Source organism: Pongo pygmaeus, chromosome 4, assembly GCF_028885625.2.
Source record: "Pongo pygmaeus isolate AG05252 chromosome 4, NHGRI_mPonPyg2-v2.0_pri, whole genome shotgun sequence".
In the NCBI taxonomy this organism is placed as follows: Eukaryota; Metazoa; Chordata; class Mammalia; order Primates; family Hominidae; genus Pongo; species Pongo pygmaeus.
In genome coordinates, this window is record NC_072377.2 from 36,072,260 (window position 1) to 36,096,165 (window position 23,906).

Sequence of the window (23,906 nt, forward strand, 5' to 3'; positions counted from 1 at the left end):
CCTATACCTATATTTATATTTATATTTATATTATGAAAAATTATAAATTTATACTGATAACTCTAATTCCAATACAACACTACAGGGGTTATTCTAATCTTCCCCTTTCCCACATTTCTAATTCCTTTTTCCAAAATAAGAAACCTGACTCTCACTGTCATTGATGCATTTACTCAATCCTAATACGCACAGAAATTAGGTTCAGATACACTAATTTGCCAACTGAGAATAACACAATTACTCAATAGACTACAAGATTCGTTAGGAGTTCATTTTTTTCTTTCAATTGATTGTGTACAGTATGTAGTAAAAGTACTGTGTTTAAAAGGTAATGATGCTAATTTTTTTCACTACAGTATAGTTACATTTTCATTTGGAAAAAATTGATTTCATTTGTTTCCATTTGTATTTCAGTTCTTGGCTTTTCTCTCCTTGTTAATTTAAACATATACTTGGTATGCAAAATATTAACGTTTCCAAGATCCAAACTATGTAAAAACATAAACCCATGGATCCTTCCACCCTATTCAAACACCACCCTCAGAGATAATCTATCACACTCTGGTTTATTCCCTCTGCACTGTTTTTGCAAGGCAATGCACATAGATACATATTTTTTTCATTATCCCCCATACACATACTTTCCCTTTTCTTATGAAAAAAAAAAGGATACATCCTATAGTTACTCTTACTCTTTGCTCTTTTTTACTTAACCGTATTGGAATTTGCTCCATATTAGCTTATTCTGCTTTTGTTTATTGTAGTTTAAAGCTGAATATTATTTCAGTATGTATATGTATCATAGATTCTTCAATTTTAATAGTTCTTAGTTTATCAGAAATATTAGGTCTATATGTGAGATATATGTGGCAGCTATGTTTCTCCGACATTTTAATTTGGATCGCTAATCTTCTTACCATGATTTTTGCCATGCCAAAGTTTTTTATGTCAAATTAATTTACACTTCTCTTGTTGTATCAGGATTTTTGATTCCTATTTTGAAAGTCTTTCCCTATACACAGGCTATGGAAAAATTCACTTTTTCTCTTAGACTCAGCATGGTATCATTTTTTGTACCTAGATATCTGGTGTGTTGGAATTCAGTTTTTGATATAGTGTGAAGTCTGGATCAAATATTGCCTTTTTTCTAAATATTATCCAGTTGTCCTAGCAGTATTTGTTCCAGGCACTATGCCAGGTTCTATAATAACAAGATAAATAGGAACCAGTCCCTGTCTTTATGACCTTATAGTTTCTAAATAGGAAACAGATATTGTAATAAATAATTGCGATATAGTAAGAAAAATGCTTCAAAACAGAATGCAGTGAGCTCCATTTCGGGTGTAGTGGTCAGGCACAGGCTTACCAATGTGAACACAATGACACTGGATATTGACAGATAAGCAGAAGTTTCTCATTCCAGCAAGAATAGGATGATATTTCTGAGAGAAGGAAGGGCATAGACAAAGCCCAGAGGTTAAAAACAGCAAAATGTGTTCTGAGGGGGTGTAGTGAACATTTGGAAAAGAGTGGGAGGAGAACTGCTCCAGGTGTGCCTAGATTGGTAGCCAGGACCAAATCATAGAGCCCTTATATTCCACACAATGGGAACAAAGATTTTAAACAGTGAGGGATAACACCAGATTTCTAGGTTGTCAGAGCCATGCTGGCAGCCCTGTGGAGTGTGCTTGGAGAGAACAAGATCAGAAGCATCATTCTGGCTCATTGGCTGCTTATGATCAGATTTTAGGGATGCAAGTTTATACAACTGGCATAAAGTTGACCTCAATGAATTACCAAGTGTTAGAGAAAGGCTATGTGCTGGGGTGGGAGGGGAGTTACTGGCCAGGGAGGCTTATCCCTAAGACCTTGTGTTGTTCATGAGGGGAATGAAATCGTGGCTGTTGATTCAACAGAAAACACAGGGAAGGATCCACGTCTGCCCTTCATGGGAGTATTGCCATCACTCAATTCACGTGGTTTCATAAGAATTACAGCAATAAAACCTTGTATTATATGCACACAGACACACACACTCTAATGTAGTTCTGCATGCTTCACGCTTCTGGCTCTTGTGTCATGAGAACTCACAAAATGGATAGACATCCAACACTCAGCTCTGCAGACTCACAAGCAAATCTTTTCATGGAATTGGCAAAGTTTTTGGTGGGGGGCATTCTCTATTTCTGCAGGAGCATTTGTAACAGTTTCATCTTTTGATCTGAATTGTTTCAAGATCTGTTTCACAATTCTAGAATTAAACAATCTAAAACTATGGTTCATCCAGGGCCACTCCATATGCCTGTTTTCTACTCTATGTTTTTAACTCATCAGATACCATGCATTTGACAGTTTTATTACAGTGGAATTTCATTTTATTTCAGAACTCTAAAGCAAATAAAAAGGTACAATCATTTGAAGGTAAAATATTTCATGAACACAAGCTATCAGAGAGGTAGTTTGGTGTTACACTAAGGAAGATAAAAAAGAAAAGATATGGGCTATTGATGACATGATGGAGCAACCAACCACAACAGCCCTGAATGGGCTACCTTCGGGCTTTATTAAGAAAGATGAAACAAATGAACAAACACTCTGGGGGCGTTTATGCCATGGTTTTTCTTGCTTCTGTTCCTAGCAGATTAAGGTAATCTCTTAGGTTTTACCATATAGAAGGGTATTAACTGCCATGTAGGGGATGGAAGATGGAATTTTTCTAAAATCAACAAAGTCTTTAAAACTACCTTAGCCACTGGTACCTGAAGCCACAAAGCCTTACACATGGCTTTCCACTTCACTACTTGAGGTTCCCTGTACTCCATTTATAAGATGGGAATCTTAAGAAGGAAACTGTAAAAACTGAAATAAAGCAGTATCATCTGTGACCAACTGCAGGCTCCATGTCTGACCAGCAAAGGAGGTGCTCTCTAAGGAAGGGGTCTCAGGCAGTGAGCAAAGGTCTTGGCGGGGGTTCTCCTTTCCTAAATGCAGGAGAGCAGACCAGGTTTCCTGAGCTTTGAGAAGAGCTTATAGGAAGGGCAAGATATATGCATAAAATGGAAGAATTTGAAATGGAAGATATGTCAAATATTTCCTGTGTTTTTATTATGAAAAGTGATAGAAGGAGAAACGGGGACTGGAGACTGGGAAGTCATCTAAACAAGGAGGATGGAGTTGTCAGAGTCCTGTGTCTCAGAAAAGGGAGAAAGGAGGAGGCAGGGCTGGCAGGTGAAAGTTTGTATCTGAGCTGGGAGATCCAAGTCACAAGGGGCAAGTCAAGAAGGCTGAGTGGTGCATGAAGATTTCTGAACAGAGGCAGAGAAAAGAAGGAAGCAAGTTGCGGGATCATTGGCAGGTGGAGCTGAAGAGATAACACAGGGGTGGCCTGTGCTGGGGTGGGGAGAACCTTCAAAGGACCAGGGATGCCCTCCCCTCACCCAAGGCTACACCTAGCCTCATGTTTTCTTCACTTTCCTGGCCCCACACAGCCACCTGGCCACCACACCCAGCAGCTTCCCACAAAGCCACATAGTGCCCAGAGTGAGCCCCAGCAGAAACACAAAGACATCAATGAGGTACTGCTCATGCCAAGGCTGCTGGAAGGCATAGGGCTTGAGGTGCGCCGCCCCCCCAGTCTGGAGGATGTGGTCGATCCAGCCCACCAGCCGCTGTGCGGGGCTCAGGGGCTGAGAGTGCAGGATGACACTGGCTGCCACCACTGCCGACTTGTACCTGTTGGCAGAGAAAGAGAGGGTGTGTTACTGATGTAGCCTCACAAGTCTTACAGACTTTGTATTGCATGAGCACACACACAAGCATACATACACTTTTCTAACACATGCACCAAGGCTGGGCTGCAAAGAAAATTTGTTGGCATGGCCTTGCCACTGTCTCGCTGAATCCTCTTGAAAAGTTCAATAAAAACACCCACATACAAAGACCAATGATTAATTCTAAAAGTGTTAAACTGTAGGAAAGTGATTAAATCTCTAAGAACTAGTCCATGTCCCTAGGATGCTTATGGTATACTAAAGGAAAAAATACATATGACCATATACGAGAGAATATGTACCTGATTCAGGGTTTGTGTTTCTGAAACCATAATAAGGTATTCAGTCCTTCTTGATCATAAGATCATTGGCTGGATGGGCAGTAACCAAGAAGGTCACTATGCCGCTTTTATTTCCTCACTTAACTGAAATTCATGGAAACTTATTTTGTGGCAGGCTCTGCAGTAAGCACTGGGAACATAGTTGAAAAAAAGAGAGACACATTGCTGTACTTATGAAGCTGACTCTCTACTCTCTTGTGTTGGGGGCCGGACAATTAATAAAAGCATAAATAAATGGAGTCATTACAAATCTTGAAAAGTGTTAGGAAGGAAATAGTATATTATGATTGGGCTGAGTGGGAGAGGAGGCTAGTTTGGGTTGTCAAAGACACAACCCTGTCTATGGAGGAAACATTGGAGAAGAGACCCGAATGTCATGAAGGAGCCAGTCCTGTGAAGAGAAGGGAAGGGTGTTCTAGGGAGCAGCACAGACAAAGAAGCCAGAGGTGAGAAAAGCAGGCACATTGGGGAAACACACAAAGAAACCCCCTGCTTCAGTTGGAATTCCACTAGAGGGACTCCCAAATATAAGATCAGTCAAAGAGATCTTGTGTATATAATTTGTCACCATCACAACCTTAAGGTAGGAAAGTAATTCTCAGCATCTAACCTAAATTAGTCTTCCTAGAGACTTACTAGAGAAAACAGGTGGGCTATTAGCATCACACACATGTTATTCCATGTCACAGAAGTTTCAGCTATTATTGTAAAAAATACATACAGAGTATCCCTTGTGTTTTCTATCTTCATTCAGCCTTAGTGACCACATGCTCGGAGAGCTACATACCTCTTGTCTTCTATGACTTGTTTCATCATAAGTGTCAGTGTGTCGGCTGTGACCTGATTCAACCGGATAGAGACACCATAATTTTTGGCTACTACTCGGACCATGTTTCCATGCTGGTCTCCATTGACTGGTAATCCCACCATGGGCACACCATGCCGGATGGCCTCCATTACGCTGTTCTGCCCACCATGAGTGACAAAAAGACGGATGCTGGGGTGAGCTGTGGCAAATAAGAAAGAGAGTGGAACACTTCAGGGTGAAAAATTTTGGAATACCAGGTAAAGCAGAAAAGTCAGATAAACACCAATGAAATCAAGGTCTGTTGAGAAAATGAATTCACTGATTTTGCTTGGGACACACTTCATTGTGAACATTCCAGGATACAAGATTCAAGCCTCCCTTTCTGTAGAGATTCCTCACCTCAGCCCCAATCCATCTAAGACTCTGAATGCAGGGAAAGCTGCAGAGAAGAATGATAAGCAAGGCATATTTCTCCATCCATGCAGCCATCCTTCTCTCTTCACCTCATCTCTCCCTTTACTTCCTGCTCTCTGTTCCTTCATAGTACCTACACTGTATGTGCTGTTTTCTCCATTTGAAGAATGTTGTTCCATTTGAAGCAAGGAATAATAAACCATACACTTTTACTTCCGTATTTCTAGTTCCCGTCTGCCTGTCCCACCCTTATTTAGAGCAAGCTAGTGACTTTTGATAATGAAGAGTTAAATCTGTGTTTCTCAACAGAAATGTGGATTCAAATCTACTTGTGTTCCTTTGAAAATGAAAATATTTTTCCTTGTCCCATGTCTTATAAATTAAATATACAGAAACCTGTATCTTAATTTACCAAGCTGACTTTGAGCCATAAACTTAGTTATGAATCTCTGATCCAGTCACTGAGGATGTCAGTGAGAGGTCTCCAAAAAGTATCACAAGGACAATAAAACCTTTTGAACTGTAAGGAGCTCTGTTACCAAATGACTCAATACCTGGCTATGTGATTACTCAGCTTGGCACTAATATTGTGGCACATCCTTCAAACAATGTTGGCATCAATGTTGTGAATGTATGAGTCCTTCACATCCTTAGTAGATTAAAAAAGATATATTTATATAGGTATATGTGTGTTTGTGTAATGGCACATTACTAAACAGGTGGTCAGAAGGTCACAGAATAGGGGCAATATACTCCCAGATATATGCTCTTGGAGTTTACATATTATCTTAGATTGTGTTGGGGTAACTCTGTTCAGTGTCAAATATAGTAGGGTCAAGGCAACATGACCACATACATATCACCTCTGGTTGGAAATTCAGGCCTCGCTTGGGTTAGAAAGAAAAAGAGAAAGTGGCTGTTTTCACCATTTTTGAAGTACTGCCTGATTCCCAAAGAATTCCAGCTGGCTGTTCTTTTCCTGCCCTCTGAGCATTACCTTTACCCATGAGTAGCTACTACCTAGGCTGGTACAAATGCCCAGCTAGAGGGCACCAAAAGACAGGTCAATGATGAGCACCAAAGACAGGTCAATGGAAAGACACTGATGAGCACCAAAGACAGGTCAATGGAAAGAGAAGAGCAGACCTAAGCAGTCCTTACCCAGGAGGTCACTCTGAGGAAGCCAATCCACGATTTTCACATTTGTGGCCAAATGAACATCTTTGGGCCAATGAGAACTCTGACATTTCCATATCACTCCTTGAGGGAGGTGGGCAAAGGCACTGTGCATCTTCTTGAGGTCTTCCTGGGACTGATGGGTGTTCAACGTGGAGCCAAAGGCCACAAGGACAAACCCAGCATCCCCAAAGTTGGCAATGAAGTTCTCCAAGTCCTAGAGAGAGATGACAAAAGAAAGGAGGTGACGAAATTGTTTGAGAATGCCTAAGTGTCCATGAAATGAAACCCAGTCTATTTATTAAACACACCCTCCCATCAGTGCCTTGTCTTCACTCTCCCGAAGCTATTATTATGGCTCCTGGCACAGCTCAGTGACCTCTGTACTGTGCTCATATCGTGTCTGAATGACCTAGAAGTCATTTTTCTGATACCTGAGGACATGTTTTTGCATATAAATTATAAATTTGTGATTTTTTAAAGTTTTTGTTCCTGTTATTGATGTCTAGCTCATCCTATTGGGATCACAGAAAATGCTTTGATGAGTTCAGTCTTCTGAAATGTATCGAGATTTATATTGTAGCCTAACATACGGACTATCTTGGGGAATAGTCTGTGTGCATTTGAGAAGAAGGTGTAGTCTGCTGTTGTTGGGTGGAGTATTCTCTAAATTTCTATTAGGTCCAGTTGGTTTATGATGGTGTTCAACATAACTATTTCTTTATTGATCATTTGTGTAGATAATCTTTCCATTACTAAAAATGGGGTATTGAAGTCCCAAGCTATTGTTGTAGTAATGTCTATTTCCTCCTCAATTCCATCAATTATTGCTTCACATATTTTGGTGCTCTGTTGTTTGGTGCAGATATACTTATAGCTCTTATATATTGTTGATGATATTTCATATATTACTTTTAAATGATACTGATAATATTATAATTATTTATGTGAATGCAAACATAAAATTTTATATTATATAATGCCTTTCTTTGTCTCTTGTAAATATTTTTGACATATAGTCTATTTTGTCTGATATTTACATAGCTACCCAGCCTATTTTAGTCCTCAGGTAATTCTTAAGAAAGATTATGATCTAATGCTCTAAAACTTAGCTTTAGCACTATTTCATCAATTATTACTTCCAAACATTTCTTCAGACTCTTCCTCTCTCAGCATTTTTGTGACTGTCTCTAGTTCTGAGCCCCTCATTCTACTGGGTCATTCTGTAGGATAACTTGATTCCATCCAGCATAATGCTGCTTGAACTACCATCTCAATTAACAAACTGAAAACAGCTTTGTTGTTCTTGTAATTATAGAATCATTATATAAAATCAAAAGAAGCAGAGCAATAATGTTAATCAGAAGCCACATGCCCTTGTTCTTTCAGGGAAACATTTGAAAATCAACTGGAGACTGACTCAAATAACTCCGTAGAGTTTTGAAAACAGTCAAAGACACACAGCAAGCAACCAAATGCCCAATCAAGAAAAAGCCACTTTCAAACAGTAGAAATGTCTAATCCATTTTATTTACCTTTGCCCTGGAGTGGCAGACCACAGTCCACAGGCAAAAGCTCAGTTGTGCATTCCCTCCCTCAGCTGGAAGGAGCAGAATAGAAACTATTTACAACATTCTAACCTGTCTGTTGGCTACTTAGTGACTGGTTTGTCTCACCTGATTCAGAGCTCACATTGAGAATGGTGACATAGCTCAGATTTCAAGCTGACAGAAGTCATAGAAAGCAGTGGTAGGTACCATGACGTATGAAAGTTTCAGGGATACTGCAGACCTATGAAGGCTTGGGTCAAGAGGTTATGGGCAGAAGAATATAATAGAACATCTAAAGTCCAAGAAGAGTCTGGGCGAGGTTCATTGGGAAATTAAGGCATTCAAAAACAGTTGAGCATACAGAGGGAACTGGAGAAAGAAAAGCACACACAAAGGTCCAGATGAGACACATAACCAAAAAATACCTGAGAAGACCTTAATCTTGATCAAAACACTCAAAACATGCTCTTCCATGCCAGACTGCAAAGACTGACAGAAGTAACTAATTGTTCAAATGTCCAATTTTCAACAAAAGATCACAAGGCATACAAAGAAATAGTCAAAATGCATAATTTTAAAAAATGAAATAAACCTCCAGAAACCCTCCGTAAAGAAACACAGGCATTGGACTTACTACACAAATATTTTTAAAGAAACTGTCTTAAATATGCCCAACGAGCTCACGGTAAACATGGGAAAAAACTAAAGTAAACAAGAAAAACAATATATAAACACATTTAGAATATCAACAAAGAGAAACCTTTTAATTTAAAAAGGGAAATTTTGGGAGCTGAAATATGAAATCATTAAATTGAATTTTTTCTCAAGAGTTTCAATAGGTAACTCAAATGGGCAAAAGAAATAATCAGTGAACTTGAAGACAAATTATTTGAAATTGTCAAGTCTGAGAAATAAAAAGAAAAAAAGAATGAACAAAATGTAAGGGACAATAGGACATCATCATGTGGATGAATATACGCCCTATGAGAGAAAATGAAAGGGAAAGAAAGGCTATTTGAAGAAATAATGGCAGATAACATGATTCTATACATTTAAAACCTTAAAAATAACATACACACACACTCTAAAAATTAAAAATCTGTTAGAACTAATAAACAAATTCAGCAAAGTCGAAGGAAAAAACTCAAGTCTCCAAAGTCAGCTGCATTTCCATACACTAACAATGAACAAATCAAAAAAGAAATTAGGAAAACAATTTCATCAACAATAATATCAGAGAGAATAAAATAAACTTAACCAAGGAGGTGAAAGATTTTACATTGAAAACATGAACATTTTGCTGAAAGAAAGTAAAGACACACACAAAAAAATGGAAAGGCATTCTGGCTTCATGAATTGGGATACTTATTAAGAGGTCAAATATGTACAATCCAAAGGGATGTACATCTTCTGTACAAACCCTATCAAAATGCCAGTAACTTATTTTGCAACAGAAAAATCATTCTAAAATGTATAAGAACTATCAAGAACCCTGAATATTCAAAACAATATTGAAAAAGAGCAGAGAAGTTCTCACAATTGCTGATTTCAAAACATATTACAAAGTTACAGTAATCCAAGTAGTGTAGTACTGCCATATAGACACATGGACCAGTGGAATAGAAGACAGAGCCCAGAAATAGACTTTTGAATTACGGTCAAATAAATTTTGATGACAGTGAAATGGGAAAGTTCCCTGACCCCCCCTCGCAGGATATGTGACAAGGGTGTGGCTTGTCAGTTTGGCCGCAGCCTCCACTGCTGCTCAAACTCCTTACAGTAGGGGGAGCATGCAGATGGGCAGGTGCATGAGCCTGGGTGAGTGCTTTGGGGCTCTGGCCCCACAGCAGTGCATAAGGGTGGGTGCTTGCAACTCCTAAAGCCCAAGTGAGCACGGTGTGTGTTACAGTGTACTCTTTTAGCTTTGCAATCTACAGACGGCTTAAGTGTTAACCAGCTCAATGCCCTCTTGGTACCCAGGTTCTTGTCTGGCATCCAGAAAGAACCAGGTTGCACATGGACTTGAAGATGGTGAATGTGGGGATTTTATTGAGTGGTGGAGATAGGATGCATGGGGAGCTGGAAAGGAGATGGAATGGGAAGATGGTCTTCCTGGAGTTCAGCTGTCCAGTGGCTGATCTCCTCTCCAATCGCCCCCAGCCGATCTCCTCTTGGTGTTCAGACTCTCCTTCTCTTCTCTCTGCCACACCATTATGCCATTCTTCTGCTCTCTGTTCATCTCCTTTTCATCTGCTTCTGGAACCTGAGGTCTGAGGTTTATATGAGTACAGGAGAGGGGCGCGTGGAGAGCCAAAAGGCAACTTTTTTGTGTGAAAACACGAATGCATGTTCTCAGTTAGGGCCAGAGGTTTCCAGACTTGAAGGCAGGACCTTTGCCAGGGAACTGCCCTCTTCTACCCAGTATTTCTCTGTCTCCTAGCTGTATCATCTCCCCTCTCTGCAGAGGTACATCTAACTGCCATTAGAATATGGATGATGGCCTATCTTAGCTAATTTTTGCTGACAGGAGGCATTATTTTGGAGAAAACAGCAGTCAGATTCCTCCCAGAGGTTTATCTAAGGGTCCTTGCAAAAGGGAGCCATTGTCCGAGGCTCCGGTTGCCTGACCATTTGGAGTTTGATGGCCTCTAAGTGAGAGGAAAAAACAAGTTTTATAACGGTAAGTATGCATGGGTTAAACATGTGTATTATACAAGAAAATAATCTAGTGCCAAAGATCACAGAAATAACAAGTGAAGATACTAAAAACACTCTGCTTTGAGCTGTTTCACCCTGGTGAAAGAAATTAAACCTTGTATAGAAGTGGCTCAACTTTAGAAGAGAGACAACTGTTCTTGCCACATCTGTAGCAATTAACAAGTATACCCTGGGAATTCTGGGGTTTGTGGGCTTGCATGGTGGCCATTAATGCTTCTGCCTCTTTCTTGTGTCCCCCTATCTCTATTGTAAAAGGCCAAGATGGCCACTTTCAGTTAGACCTCTAAAGTACTATCTGGTCCCAGGGCCCATTTCTGCAACTTCCTCCTGATATCAGGGGCTGCCTGAGTAATAAATTTATTCTTCAGAATTAGTTGTCCCTTGACTGAATCAGAAGACAGAGAGGTGTGCTTTACCAAGGCCCCTCTTAGCCTTTCTAAGAAGGCAGTGGGATTTTCATTAAATCCCTGGTCTATCATAGATAGCTTGCTATAATCAAGAGGCTTGGTCTTAGTCCATGGAGGGTCGTAATCCCTCCATGATGCACACCTGAAAGTGTCTCCTCTTCCAGTCTCCCATTTCATCACTGGGATCCCATCCAGGGTCATTTACTGGTACTGCTTCTCTTCCAGTCGGATAAAGTTTGCCCCCTTTCCTGATGCTATATGTGAAATAAAGCTCATCCCCAAATCTCTCTGCTACTTGCAGAGCAGCCTGCCTCTAAGTGTTCATGAGGATCTGATTCAAAAGTAACACAATGTCTCTCCAAAAGAGTTCAAATACTTGGGTTAAATTCTGGAAAGCCTCTATATATCTGTCAGGGTCATGGAAAACTTGCCAAAAATCCCCCTTAATGTACTTTAAGTCCTGTAGGGGGAAGAGGACCTGCACCTTACTGGGGCCAAATTCACCAGGCATCTGTTGGAAGGGCAGGAGTGAGACTGGGGCTTGTCTAGGGTGAAGATTTCTAGGATTAGGCAAGCGAGAGACTGAAGCTGGATAGAGAGGTTGAGGTGGACCCAGAGGAGCAGAGCTGGAGGCAGCTGGCTCCTCTGCTGGGAGTGCCTCTGGGATTTGTTTCTTTAGTTCCCTGGAATTGCCCTTTGCAGCCTCTCCTGAAATGACAAGCAGGAGGGCTGGATCAATCCTACACTGTCAGCAAAGGTCTAGATTTCTCTGCAAGGTATAGAAAGCCTGCACATGTGGGGCCTCAGGCCATTTGTCCTCGTGTCTACAGAACAGGTCCAGCTGCCAGATGGTATCACAGTGAATGGTTCCTTCCTGAGACCAAGCCAGTCCTTCATATTTTGGCCAAACCTTTGTTCCGAGGGCTATGAGGTGTTTTTCCTCCAGATTCTGAGGGTCAAAGCAGTCTCAGTGGTTCAGGATACACTCCAGAGGAGAATAAACTGGGGGTGGTGAAGAGAGCTGGTTGCCCATTCTGAAAGACAGGGAAATAGAGGTGTCCCTCATTTCCCTTCCTTCTTTCAACGAAAACTCAGGGTGTGAGGGAGAGAGAAAGCAAGGGACTTTCTCTTCCATCTGTTGTCCCTGAGTCCTGGCAACCTTATGGATGCCACCCACAGGTGCCACTGTGGTCTGCACCCGTGAAGCAGGGTGGGGCTAGAGAACAGGAATTATCTCCCCTCACCTATGCCTCTATTTCCCCTGCTGTTGAAAACCTTTGAGTTCCCTGGGCCTCATGGAGCATGGCCTCCCTCCATGAAGTGGGGGTTTAGTCAGCAGTAATTTGTCCTGCCCATTTACATTGTGCCTGTTGCCTGACTTTGGATCCCTCAGATCGGGTTTTCCTTTCTAGGCCCTCAGCCTGAAACCTGGAATTGAGTTTGGGACAAAAACGGATATCAGGGGCTGCATGTGTCTGTTTAGATTGTCTCAAATGGACCCTGCCGAATTTGCAGTTATCAGCCAGCAGGGGCCGCTCCTCCATTATTTCCTCTATCAGAAGCAGCGTGCTGGGAAAAGGAACCCTCCCGATTAGAAAAGGAAAAAAATAAAGAAAACCACAGCTTAAGGGGCAAAAAGGGGAGGCCCTGGGGAAAGAACCTCTTGCTCTGTGCAAATAGGTTCCTTTAATCATTATAGCCTTCCCCCAGTTCAGGCCAGGCTGAACTCCTTGGCCAGGGGAGAAAAAGTTCCACTGGGAGGTGCTGGCCAGCTGGTTCATGGGGCCACAATGGCAGGCCCAGTTTTTTCCCACCCCTTGTGGCTGTTGGGCATGGCTTGTACATGCTGTGGACACAGCCAGGTACCGAGCTGGGAAGGGAGGGGATAAGGAGAGGTGCTATGCACTGCTCATGCCTGTAGTTGTCGGAATGGGGGGTGGGGATGGCACCTCTAACAAAAAATGGAAACCCCTTTGTTCTGAATCGCACCTTTGGTGGCTGAGACAAATGCTCATTCTATTTAACGTATTATTTAATGCATAGGAAGTTTCAATTTGGGAAGATAAAAAAAAGTTTTGGAGACAGATGGTAATGATAGTTGTACAGCAATATAAGTGTACTCAATGCCACTGAAGCATACCCTTAAAAATGGTTAAAGTGGTATATTTTATATTATATATATTTGTCCACAATTAAAATAATCAAAAAGAGAAAAAATATTTGAAAACAAGCATCTGTTATCTCATAATCTGATCTCCCATTATTCTCTTCGTAACAATTTCCACAACTGCCCCAATGCCAAGACCTGACCCACCCGCCTGGTAGCCAAGACCTCAACTAAATCCCCATGGTTTTATTCATGCAATTGAATCTTCTACTACACTAATCTAGCCAGCGTCACCCAGAGAACCCAGTGTTATGGCCATCTCACTTGCACCTCCACATGTTAGGTCCCCCGCTCCCTGACCTGGGGTGCTTTCCCTCCCAGCTCCATTCCTAAATACACCTACCACCAATGCAAAGCCCATCTCATCCATAGATCATTCCCCAACTCTTCCTGCTTACTCAATATAAGATCAGGGAAGGAAGAATAGTCACTTTTGTACCTGGAAAGTCCAGGCCAAATCCAGAGTCTCGGGGCCTCTGCACTACACGGTGGTGGGAAGGTCACCTACATCACATGTGCTTCTGTCCTCCTCCATTAATAAAAATGGAGATGACCACACCTCCCTATAGATGGCAAGATAATAAATAAATAACTTCTGTAAAATGGGAACCCAGTGCTCAGAGGCAACAGGCTGCCAACTCATTTTAGCTCTCCTCCCTTTGAAAACCTTCTATAGCAGTGGTTCTGAGTCTGCGCTGTGCGTTTGAATCACCCAGGCGCATTTAAAATTACAATGGCAGAGGCCCACCCCAGACAAATCAAGTCAGAAAGTCTAGATGGAACCAGGAGCCAGGGCTCTACAGGCAGGGAACACTGGAGATAACACTGTCAGTTCTTTCTGTCAGTCCCACGCAGTCCCACCCTGCTTACCCCGAATCCACAGTGTTGTCTGTTTCACTGTGAGTAGCTCATCTCCTTAACAATTATTGCGTGTAATGGGCACTAACTACATATTTATTTTACACATAATCATACAACATAAAAATTAAAATGAAAATAGCAACTTTAATTAAAGGGCTCATCCCACTGATTCTAAGACCAGAGCATGGCAAGAGAGGAGCCAATTTAAGGAGATCTTCTATCTCAGGATCCTGCAAGGCCTGACACTGTACTTGCCAAACCCTGAAAGTCAGCACTTCCTTTAAGAACATGTCCTAGATGCCTCCTTTGCCTATCCCTACTTCAACCTCAGGATCCCACTGGCAGGTGGCAGCCACCAACTATGCACCCAAGGACTCTATGTGAATCCCAAACTGAATGCTGAGGGTTCACTTACTTGTGGTACTGGTTTAATAGGTTTTTCCATCAAGCCTCCAATATAAACAGTGTTGGGAAGCAGGGGCCGGGCAAAATCAAAGGCAAAATCAGAGTTAACAAACCACAACTCTGCTTTCAGTAGAAGATGAGACAAAACCGGCCTAGAGCCTTCTGGGAAATGCTCCTTGATGGTGTTGTCAAATGTAGACTGCATGTCCCATTGGCTCCTGGAGAAACTAAAGAACATCAGAAAATTCTTCACTCGGCCCCAGAAGTCCATGTGATCAGTCAGCAAGGAATGGAATACTGGAACATAAGACAAGGGGCTTGGTAGCCCAAAATCCAAAGAGCCGAATGTGGTGGGAAGAATGGCCACAAATGGTTTCACAAGCTTCTCAGCAATCAGGAAAGAACAGAAATCAAATGCTTCAACAAATACCAGATCAAAGTTTTCATTCTTTAAGGAATCCATTATATCCTTTCTGCTTAGCAAATAACTACATTGAGTCCCAAATATTTCCATTAGCTTTACAAAGACTTCAAATTCTTTTCTGTAATAAAGAAAATAAATAATAAATATTTGGGGAAGTATAATTTTACAGTATTTGGGAGAATGTTAGACTCAAAAAAAATTTCAGGTATGTTAAGAATATAACCAGCATCCATCCACCCATTCTACAATATTTCAACAAATACCCTCAGCTCTGGTCACTCTGGTCCAGATATTTCTGCTCTCTAAAATGTCCCCACTTGCCCCCATCCTATTTCTTCCCCTGATCCAATTCCCACCACCATCAATGCCAATTCAATGTCCTTCTACTCTGGGAGCCATCTCTGACTATAGTAGATCTCAGAGTTATGTGTCTCCTTTATAAATCCTGTGATGCTCTGTTAACCTTCATTTATATACTGACTTTTTGTGAGTGACTATCTTTTCTCCAGAAATCTATGTAAGTAATTTGACAGGCTCCTTAAATATTGATGATGTAGTCTTTTAAAAAATACTGTGTATCTTGCATTTGACAGATTGTCTCATGCAATGAACTTTTTGATGACAATATTAGAATCCAAAATCTCAGCTGAAATGAGATTTTTCTTCCTAGCCTAGGAGTTAAGCAGTAAAAAATAAAATAAAAATAAAAGCCTGGTTTGAAATGTATTATCAGTCTTTTCACTTCATGCTGGCTGGAACATTCATATAAAATAACGCTAAAGTTTTACTGATACCTAGTTAAGACTCTTGCCTATGGCACTATTCCAGAAGCTACTGCCCTTCAATGTCTTCCCATAATTGCTTGCGTAGAAAATGATCCTGTTTATATAGAATACAGAAGAAGAGATGAAGCAGTTCCTGAGCAGTGGTAATAGGTACAGGTGCTCTGGAGACCACAGGCCTCCTAATCACATGAAGAATGGAAGAAGCAATAGCCCAGCAAGCCTGTAACCCATACACCATCATATCATGTCACTTCACATAAAGAAGGCCTACAGGTTTAGAACTCATGAGTGATATGCAGATCTCTGCCTGTTCTTAAGAATCAACTTTAAATTACAATGGTGATTCTCTGAAATTATCCACTATTTCATTTTTTAAAAATTTTTACATAAAGAATGATTTTTAAATATTGTGGATATATTCAATATATACAGTATAAACTTCCCAAAAGTATAACATTAATCATATTTCAAGTAAATATATTGAAAAAAAATCACAGGAAGGCACTGATCCCAGTAACTTAGACAATATTTAACATGTATCTGGAACCTGTCTTCAAAGAAATCAAGCTGGAAGAGAAGAGACAACACATATACTTTAAAAATATTTAACAACACAAGATGCCATAGACTAAGAATCAAATGAGTGCTATATGCCAGACCTATGGAGGAGAGAATGTGATCTTCCAGCTTGAGTGAGGAAGCAAGCTTTATGGAATAATTAGATTTGAGCACCACCTTGACTACTGAGTAGAATTTTCAAGGAAAGCAAAGAGGATGAAGCCACTATAATTAACTAAGAATGGCATGGATTTGTGTTTCTCCTCTTTTATGTGGCAGATGAAGGAGATTCTTTGTATTCCAGGTGAGGGCAAAAAGTCTCAAGCTCATCTCTCATTGTATACCATCAGGGTATTTGATTGTTTTTAAGGAGTTTAAAAGGTGAAGATACAAGGTGTGAAAAATCAATGTTCATAAGAGTTTTCTCCATTAGTGAATTTATGAGAGGACAAAGGAGGGAAAATAAGTGAGAATAGGTGTTTCTTTTTTCTTGACAAACAAAATAGTTGAAGATCCTAGCTTCTTTATTGGGGAGAATGCATACAAAGATTATAGGTGAAGTGTTGTAAGCAAGACTCAGAGGAGCAATCCCCCACTTTCTATAGAACTCTTATGGTAGAAGAAGGACACTATAGACTCAATTGTTGGGAATGCAAACCTTGTCTACTGTATGCACTCAACCACCCACCTGTCCTCTATTTCTCCATCCCCTCATTTATCCAACCGTCCATCCATCTATCCATTCATCCACTCACACATCATCTATTCCTCCATCTATCCATCACCCACCTATCTATTTCTCTAAAACTCACTCCAAATATCATGCATCTCTCTATTCATTTGTATCACTAAAATAGTGACTCTTTGCTTCATAGAATGAAAAGAAGTTACCTGCCATCCAATGCTGTTTCTATGTAACTATCGAAATGCTTCTTAATTCTTTTTTGATAATCTTCAGGTGAAAACCACCTGATAACTTGGTATGATTTTTCCTCCTCTTTAATATCTAAGAAAACACCAGTTGGTTAAAAAGGTAAATATATCATACAACATGGATTAACATTAGCATGATGATATTAAAGTTTTATTCTATTAATTTTACATTTACGGAAATGTTTAAAGTTTTATGTTGATTTGGTTTTGTTTTTCTTTTTCATTCATTCAATTGCACAACCTGATAATATTGAGACTTTATCATTATCCAGGCACTTTTATTCAATTTAAAGTTATAAAAGTTTCCACTTAAAGCTTTCATTTAAAGGAACAGCTATTACACTTATTTTATAGATGAGACAACAGAAACTAATGCAGTGTGAGGTAATTTGTCTCCTTTGCACACATAATGAGCTGTAGGGCTTGTGTTTAAATATAGGTCAGATTGATTTCAGAGCCCATGCTATTTTCTCTTTTAGAAAAAATCATTTTCATGACTTAAAATGATACCTACAAATAGGTTTTTATTCAGTCAAAAAGCTCTAAAAGGCAAAATTAAAAAAATGGTAGTCCCCTTCATTCTACTTACCAGCCCCACCCCTCCCCCATCACCCATGTGTAATAAGAAGTCTGACTCCATTCTTGGAGTTTGACTGCTGACTCCTTTCCAGCCCCAGCTCCTACTTCACTTTCTGTGCCTCATCTGGGCAAACTGAGAAGAAAACTTCCACTCATTCTCCCTTGTTACTAATGAGAACTCCAAACCAAGCAAGCCAGGCCAAAGTGGGAGAATCCTCACCTCAATTCAAGTTTCAATCAGAAGTTTCAATAATTTGCATTGTGAGACAGAAATGACATATTGGGACCCTCTTTTCAGTAGCCCTGGATCATGGGTCTCAAACCAAAGCTATCTGTATGTCTCAGATGGAATTGTGTTTCTCAACTACAGCATGAGCTGTGGCTGACAGTAACTCAATGGAATAACTCTTACCCTATGAGCACTGGTTATGTGTCCCAATCATATATTACCTCCCACACACACACCATTGTAAAGAGCACTCAGGGTTAAGACTGACATCAGTGTGAAGATGGCCGAATAGGAACAGCTCTGGTCTACAGCTCCCAGCGCGAGCGACGCAGAAGACGGGTGATTTCTGCATTTCCATCTGAGGCACCGTGTTCATCTCACTAAGGAGTGCCAGACAGTGGGCGCAGGTCAGTGGGTGAGTGCACCGTGCGCCAGCCGAAGCAGGGGCGAGGCATTGCCTCGGGAAGCGCAAGGGGTCAGGGAGTTCCCTTTCCAGGGGTGACAGACGGCACCTGGAAAATCGGGCCACTCCCACCCGAATACTGTGCTTTTCCGACGGGCTTAGGAAACGGTGCCCCAGGAGAGTATAGCCCGCACCTGGCTCAGAGGGTCCTATGCCCACGGAGTCTCGCTGATTGCTAGCACAGCAGTCTGAGATCAAACAGCAAGTCAGCAGCGAGGCTGGGGGAGGGGCGCCCGCCATTGCCCAGGCTCGCTTAGGTAAACAAAGCAGCCGGGAAGCTTGAACTGGGTGGAGCCCACCACAGCTCAAGGAGGCCTGCCTGCCTCTGTATGCTCCACCTCTGGGGGCAGGGCACAGACAAACAAAAAGACAGGAGTAACCTCTGCAGACTTAAATGTCCTGTCTGACAGCTTTGAGGAGAGCAGTGGTTCTCCCAGCACGCAGCTGGAGATCTGAGAACGGGCTGACTGCCTCCTCAAGTGGGTCCCTGACCCCTGACCCCCGAGCAGCCTAACTGGGAGGCACCCCCAGCAGGGGCAGACTGACACCTCACACAGCCGGCCAGGTACTCCAACAGACTTGCAGCTGAGGGTCCTGTCTGTTAGAAGGAAAACTAACAGAAGGGACATCCACACCAAAAACCCATCTGTACATCACCATCATCAAAGACCAAAAGTAGATAAAACCACAAAGATGGGGAAAAAACAGAGCAGAAAAACTGGAAACTCTAAAAACCAGAGTACCTCTCCTCCTCCAAAGGAACGCAGTTCCTCACCAGCAACGGAACAAAGCTGGACGGAGAATGACTTTGACGAGCTGAGATAAGAAGGCTTCAGACGATCAAATTACTCTGAGCTACGGGAGGATATTCAAACCAAAGGCAAAGAAGTTGAAAACTTTAAAAAATTTTAGAAGAATGTATAACTAGAATAACCAATACAGAGAAGTGCTTAAAGGAGCTGATGGAGCTGAAAACCAAGGCTCAAGAACTACGTGAAGAATGCAGAAGCCTCAGGAGCTGATGCGATCAAATGGAAGAAAGGGTATCAGCCCTGGAAGATGAAATGAATGAAATGAAGCGAGAAGGGAAGTTTAGAGAAAAAAGAATAAAAAGAAACGAGCAAAGCCTCCAAGAAATGTGGGACTATGTGAAAAGACCAAATCTACGTCTGATTGGTGTACCTGAAAGTGACAGGGAGAATGGAAACAAGTTGGAAAACACTCTGCAGGATATTGTCCAGGAGAACTTCCCCAATCTAGCAAGGCAGGCCAACATTCAGATTCAGGAAATACAGAGAATGCCACAAAGATACTCCTCGAGAAGAGCAACTCCAAGACACATAATTGTCAGATTCACCAAAGTTGAAATGAAGGAAAAAATGTTAAGGGCAGCCAGAGAGAAAGGTCGGGTTACCATCAAAGGGAAGCCCATCAGACTAACAGCGGATCTCTCGGCAGAAACCCTACAAGCCAGAAGAGAGTGGGGGCCAATATTCAACATTCTTAAAGAAAAGAATTTTCAACCCAGAATTTCATATCCTGCCAAACTAAGCTTCATAAGTGAAGGAGAAATAAAATACTTTACAGACAAGCAAATGCTGAGGGATTTTGTCACCACCAGGCCTGCCCTAAAAGAGCTCCTGAAGGAAGCGCTAAACATGGAAAGGCACAACCGGTACCAGCCACTGCAAAATCATACCGAAATGTAAAGACCGTCAAGACTAGGAAGAGACTGCATCAACTAATGAGCAAAATAACCAGCTAACATCATAATGACAGGATCAGATTCACACATAACAATATTAACTTTAAATGTAAATGGACTAAATGCTCCAATTAAAAGACACAGACTGGCAAATTGGATAAAGACTCAAGACCCATCAGTGTGCTGTATTCAGGAAACCCATCTCACGTGCAGAGACACACATAGGCTCAAAATAAAAGGATGGAGGAAGATCTACCAAGCAAATGGAAAACAAAAAAAAGGCAGGGGTTGCAATCCTAGTCTCTGATAAAACAGACTTTAAACAAACAAAGATCAAAAGAGACAAAGAAGGCCATTACATAATGGTAAAAGGATTAATTCAACAAGAAGAGCTAACTATCCTAAATATATATGCACCCAATACAGGAGCACCCAGATTTATAAAGCAAGTCCTGAGTGACCTACAAAGAGACTTAGACTCCCACACATTAATAATGGGAGACTTTAACACCCCACTGTCAACATTAGACAGATCAACGAAAAAGAAAATCAACAAGGATACCCAGGAATTGAACTCAGCTCTGCACCAAGCAGACCTAATAGACATCTACAGAACTCTCCACCCCAAATCAACAGAATATACATTTTTTTCAGCACCACACCACACCTATTCCAAAACTGACCATATACTTGGAAGTAAAGCTCTCCTCAATAAATGTAAAAGAACAGAAATTATAACAAACTATCTCTCAGATCACAGTGCGATCAAGCTAGAACTCAGGATTAAGAATCTCACTCAAAACCACTCAACTACGTGGAAACTGAACAACCTTCTCCTGAATGACTACTGGGTACATAACGAAATGAAGGCAGAAATAAAGATGTTCTTTGAAACCAATGAGAACCAAGACACAACATACCAGAATCTCTGGGATGCATTCAAAGCAGTGTGTAGAGGGAAATTTATAGCACTAAATGCCCACAAGAGAAAGCAGGAAAGATCCAAAATTGACACCCTAACATCACAATTAAAAGAACTAGAAAAGCAAGAGCAAACACATTCAAAAGCTAGCAGAAGGCAAGAAATAACTAAAATCAGAGCAAAACTGAAGGAAATAGAGACACAAAAAACCCTTCAAAAAATAAATGAATCCAGGAGCTGGTTTTTTGAAAGGATCAACAAAATTGATAGACTGCTAGCAAGATTAATAAAGAAAAAAAGAGAGAAGAATCAAATAGATGCAATAAAAAATGATAAAGGGGATATCACCACCGATCCCACAGAAATACAAACTACCATCAGAGAATATTACAAACACCTCTACGCAAATAAACTAGAAAATCTAGAAGAAATGGATAAATTCCTCAACACATACACCCTCCCAAGACTAAACCAGGAAGAAGTTGAATCTCTGAATAGACCAATAACAGGAGCTGAAATTGTGGCAATAATCAATAGCTTACCAACCAAAAAAAGTCCAGGACCAGATGGGTTCACAGCCGAATTCTACCAGAGGTACAAGGAGGAGCTGGTACCATTCCTTCTGAAACTATTCCAATCAATAGAAAAAGAGGGAATACTCCCTAACTCATTTTATGAGGCCAGCATCATCCTGATACCAAAGCCTGGCAGAGACACAACAAAAAAAGAGAATTTTAGACCAATATCCTTGATGAACATTGATGCAAAAATCCTCATTAAAATACTGGCAAACAGAATCCAGCAGCACATCAAAAAGCTTATCCACCATGATCAAGTGGGCTTCATCCCTGGGATGCAAGGCTGGTTCAATATACACAAATCAATAAATGTAATCCAGCATATAAACAGAACCAAAGTCAAAAACCACATGATTATCTCAATAGATGCAGAAAAGGCCTTTGACAAAATTCAACAACCCTTCATGCTAAAAACTCTCAATAAATTAGGTATTGATGGGTCGTATCTCAAAATAATAAGAGCTATTTATGAAAAACCCACAGCCAATATCATACTGAATTGGCAAAAACTGGAAGCATTCCCTTTGAAAACTGGCACAAGACAGGGATGCCCTCTCTCACCACTTCTATTCAACATAGTGTTGGAAGTTCTGGCCAGGGCAATTAGGCAAGAGAAGGAAATCAAGGGTATTCAATTAGGAAAAGAGGAAGTCAAATTGTCCCTGTTTGCAGATGACATGATAGTATATCTAGAAAACCCCATTGTCTCAGCCCAAAATCTCCTTAAGCTGATAAGCAACTTCAGCAAAGTCTCAGGACACAAAATCAATGTACAAAAATCACAAGCATTCTTATACATCAATAACAGACAAACAGAGAGCCAAATCATGAGTGAACTCCCATTCACAATTGCTTCAAAGAGAATAAAATACCTAGGAATCCAACTTACAAGGGATGTGAAGGACCTCTTCAAGGAGAACTACAAACCACTGCTCAAGGAAATAAAAGAGGATACAAACAAATGGAAGAACATTCCATGCTCATGGGTAGGAAGAATCAATATCATGAAAATGGCCATCCTTCCCAAGGTAATTTACAGATTCAATGCCATCCCCATCAAGTTACCAATGACTTTCTTCACAGAATTGGAAAAAACTACTTTAAAGTTCATATGGAACCAAAAAAGAGCCCGCATCGCCAAGTCAATCCTAAGCCAAAAGAACAAAGCTGGAGGCATCATGCTACCTGACTTCAAACTATACTACAAGGCTATAGTAACCAAAACAGCATGGTACTGGTACCAAAACAGAGATATAGATCAATGGAACAGAACAGAGCCATCAGAAATAATGCCACATATCTACAACTATCTGATCTTTGACAAACCTGAGGAAAACAAGCAATGGGGAAAGGATTCCCTATTTAATAAATGGTGCTGGGAAAACTGGCTAGCCATATGTAGAAAGCTGAAACTGGATCCCTTCCTTACACCTTATACAAAAATCAATTCAAGATGGATTAAAGACTTACATGTTAGACCTAAAACCATAAAAACCCTAGAAGAAAACCTAGGCAATACCATTCAGGACATAGGCATGGGCAAGGACTTCATGTCTAAAACACCAAAAGCAATGGCAACAAAAGCCAAAATTGACAAATGGGATCTAATTAAACTAAAGAGCTTCTGCACAGCAAAGGAAACTACCATCAGAGTGAACAGGCAACCTACAAAATGGGAGAAAATTATCGCAACCTACTCATCTGACAAAGGGCTAATATCCAGAATCTACAATGAACTCCAACAAATTTACAAGAAAAAAACAAACAACCCCATCAAAAAGTGGGCGAAGGACATGAACAGACACTTCTCAAAAGAAGACATTTATGCAGCCAAAAAACACATGAAAAAATGCTCACCATCACTGGCCATCAGAGAAATGCAAATCAAAACCACAATGAGATACCATCTCACACCAGTTAGAATGGCAATCATTAAAAAGTCAGGAAACAACAGGTGCTGGAGAGGATGTGGAGAAATAGGAACACTTTTACACTGTTGGTGGGACTGTAAACTAGTTCAACCCTTGTGGAAGTCAGTGTGGCGATTCCTCAGGGATCTAGAACTAGAAATTCCATTCGACCCAGCCATCCCATTACTGGGTATATACCCAAA

At 40.9% G+C, this 23,906-nt stretch overlaps 1 protein-coding gene across 3 annotated transcripts in view; it reads right to left on the bottom strand.

Moving 5' to 3' along the window:
* Positions 1–257: 257 nt before the first annotated feature.
* LOC129036100 (UDP-glucuronosyltransferase 3A1-like) overlaps positions 258–23,906 on the bottom strand; it is a 50,799-nt gene continuing 27,150 nt past the window's right edge. Inside the window, exons 3-7 of one of the 3 annotated variants that reach the window (XM_054487051.1) lie at positions 17,276–17,390; positions 14,628–15,159; positions 6,495–6,726; positions 4,899–5,118; positions 258–3,732 (exon numbers count right to left, since the gene is read on the bottom strand). In XM_054487051.1, the coding sequence (XP_054343026.1) occupies positions 3,456–3,732; positions 4,899–5,118; positions 6,495–6,726; positions 14,628–15,159; positions 17,276–17,390 (1,376 nt within the window). In that variant the 3' untranslated portion in view covers positions 258–3,455. Of the gene's footprint in view, positions 3,733–4,898; positions 5,119–6,494; positions 6,727–12,094; positions 12,219–14,627; positions 15,160–17,275; positions 17,391–23,906 lie in introns of those variants that run through there. The other 2 variants (XM_054487052.2, XM_063664719.1) reach the window with 2 other exon arrangements.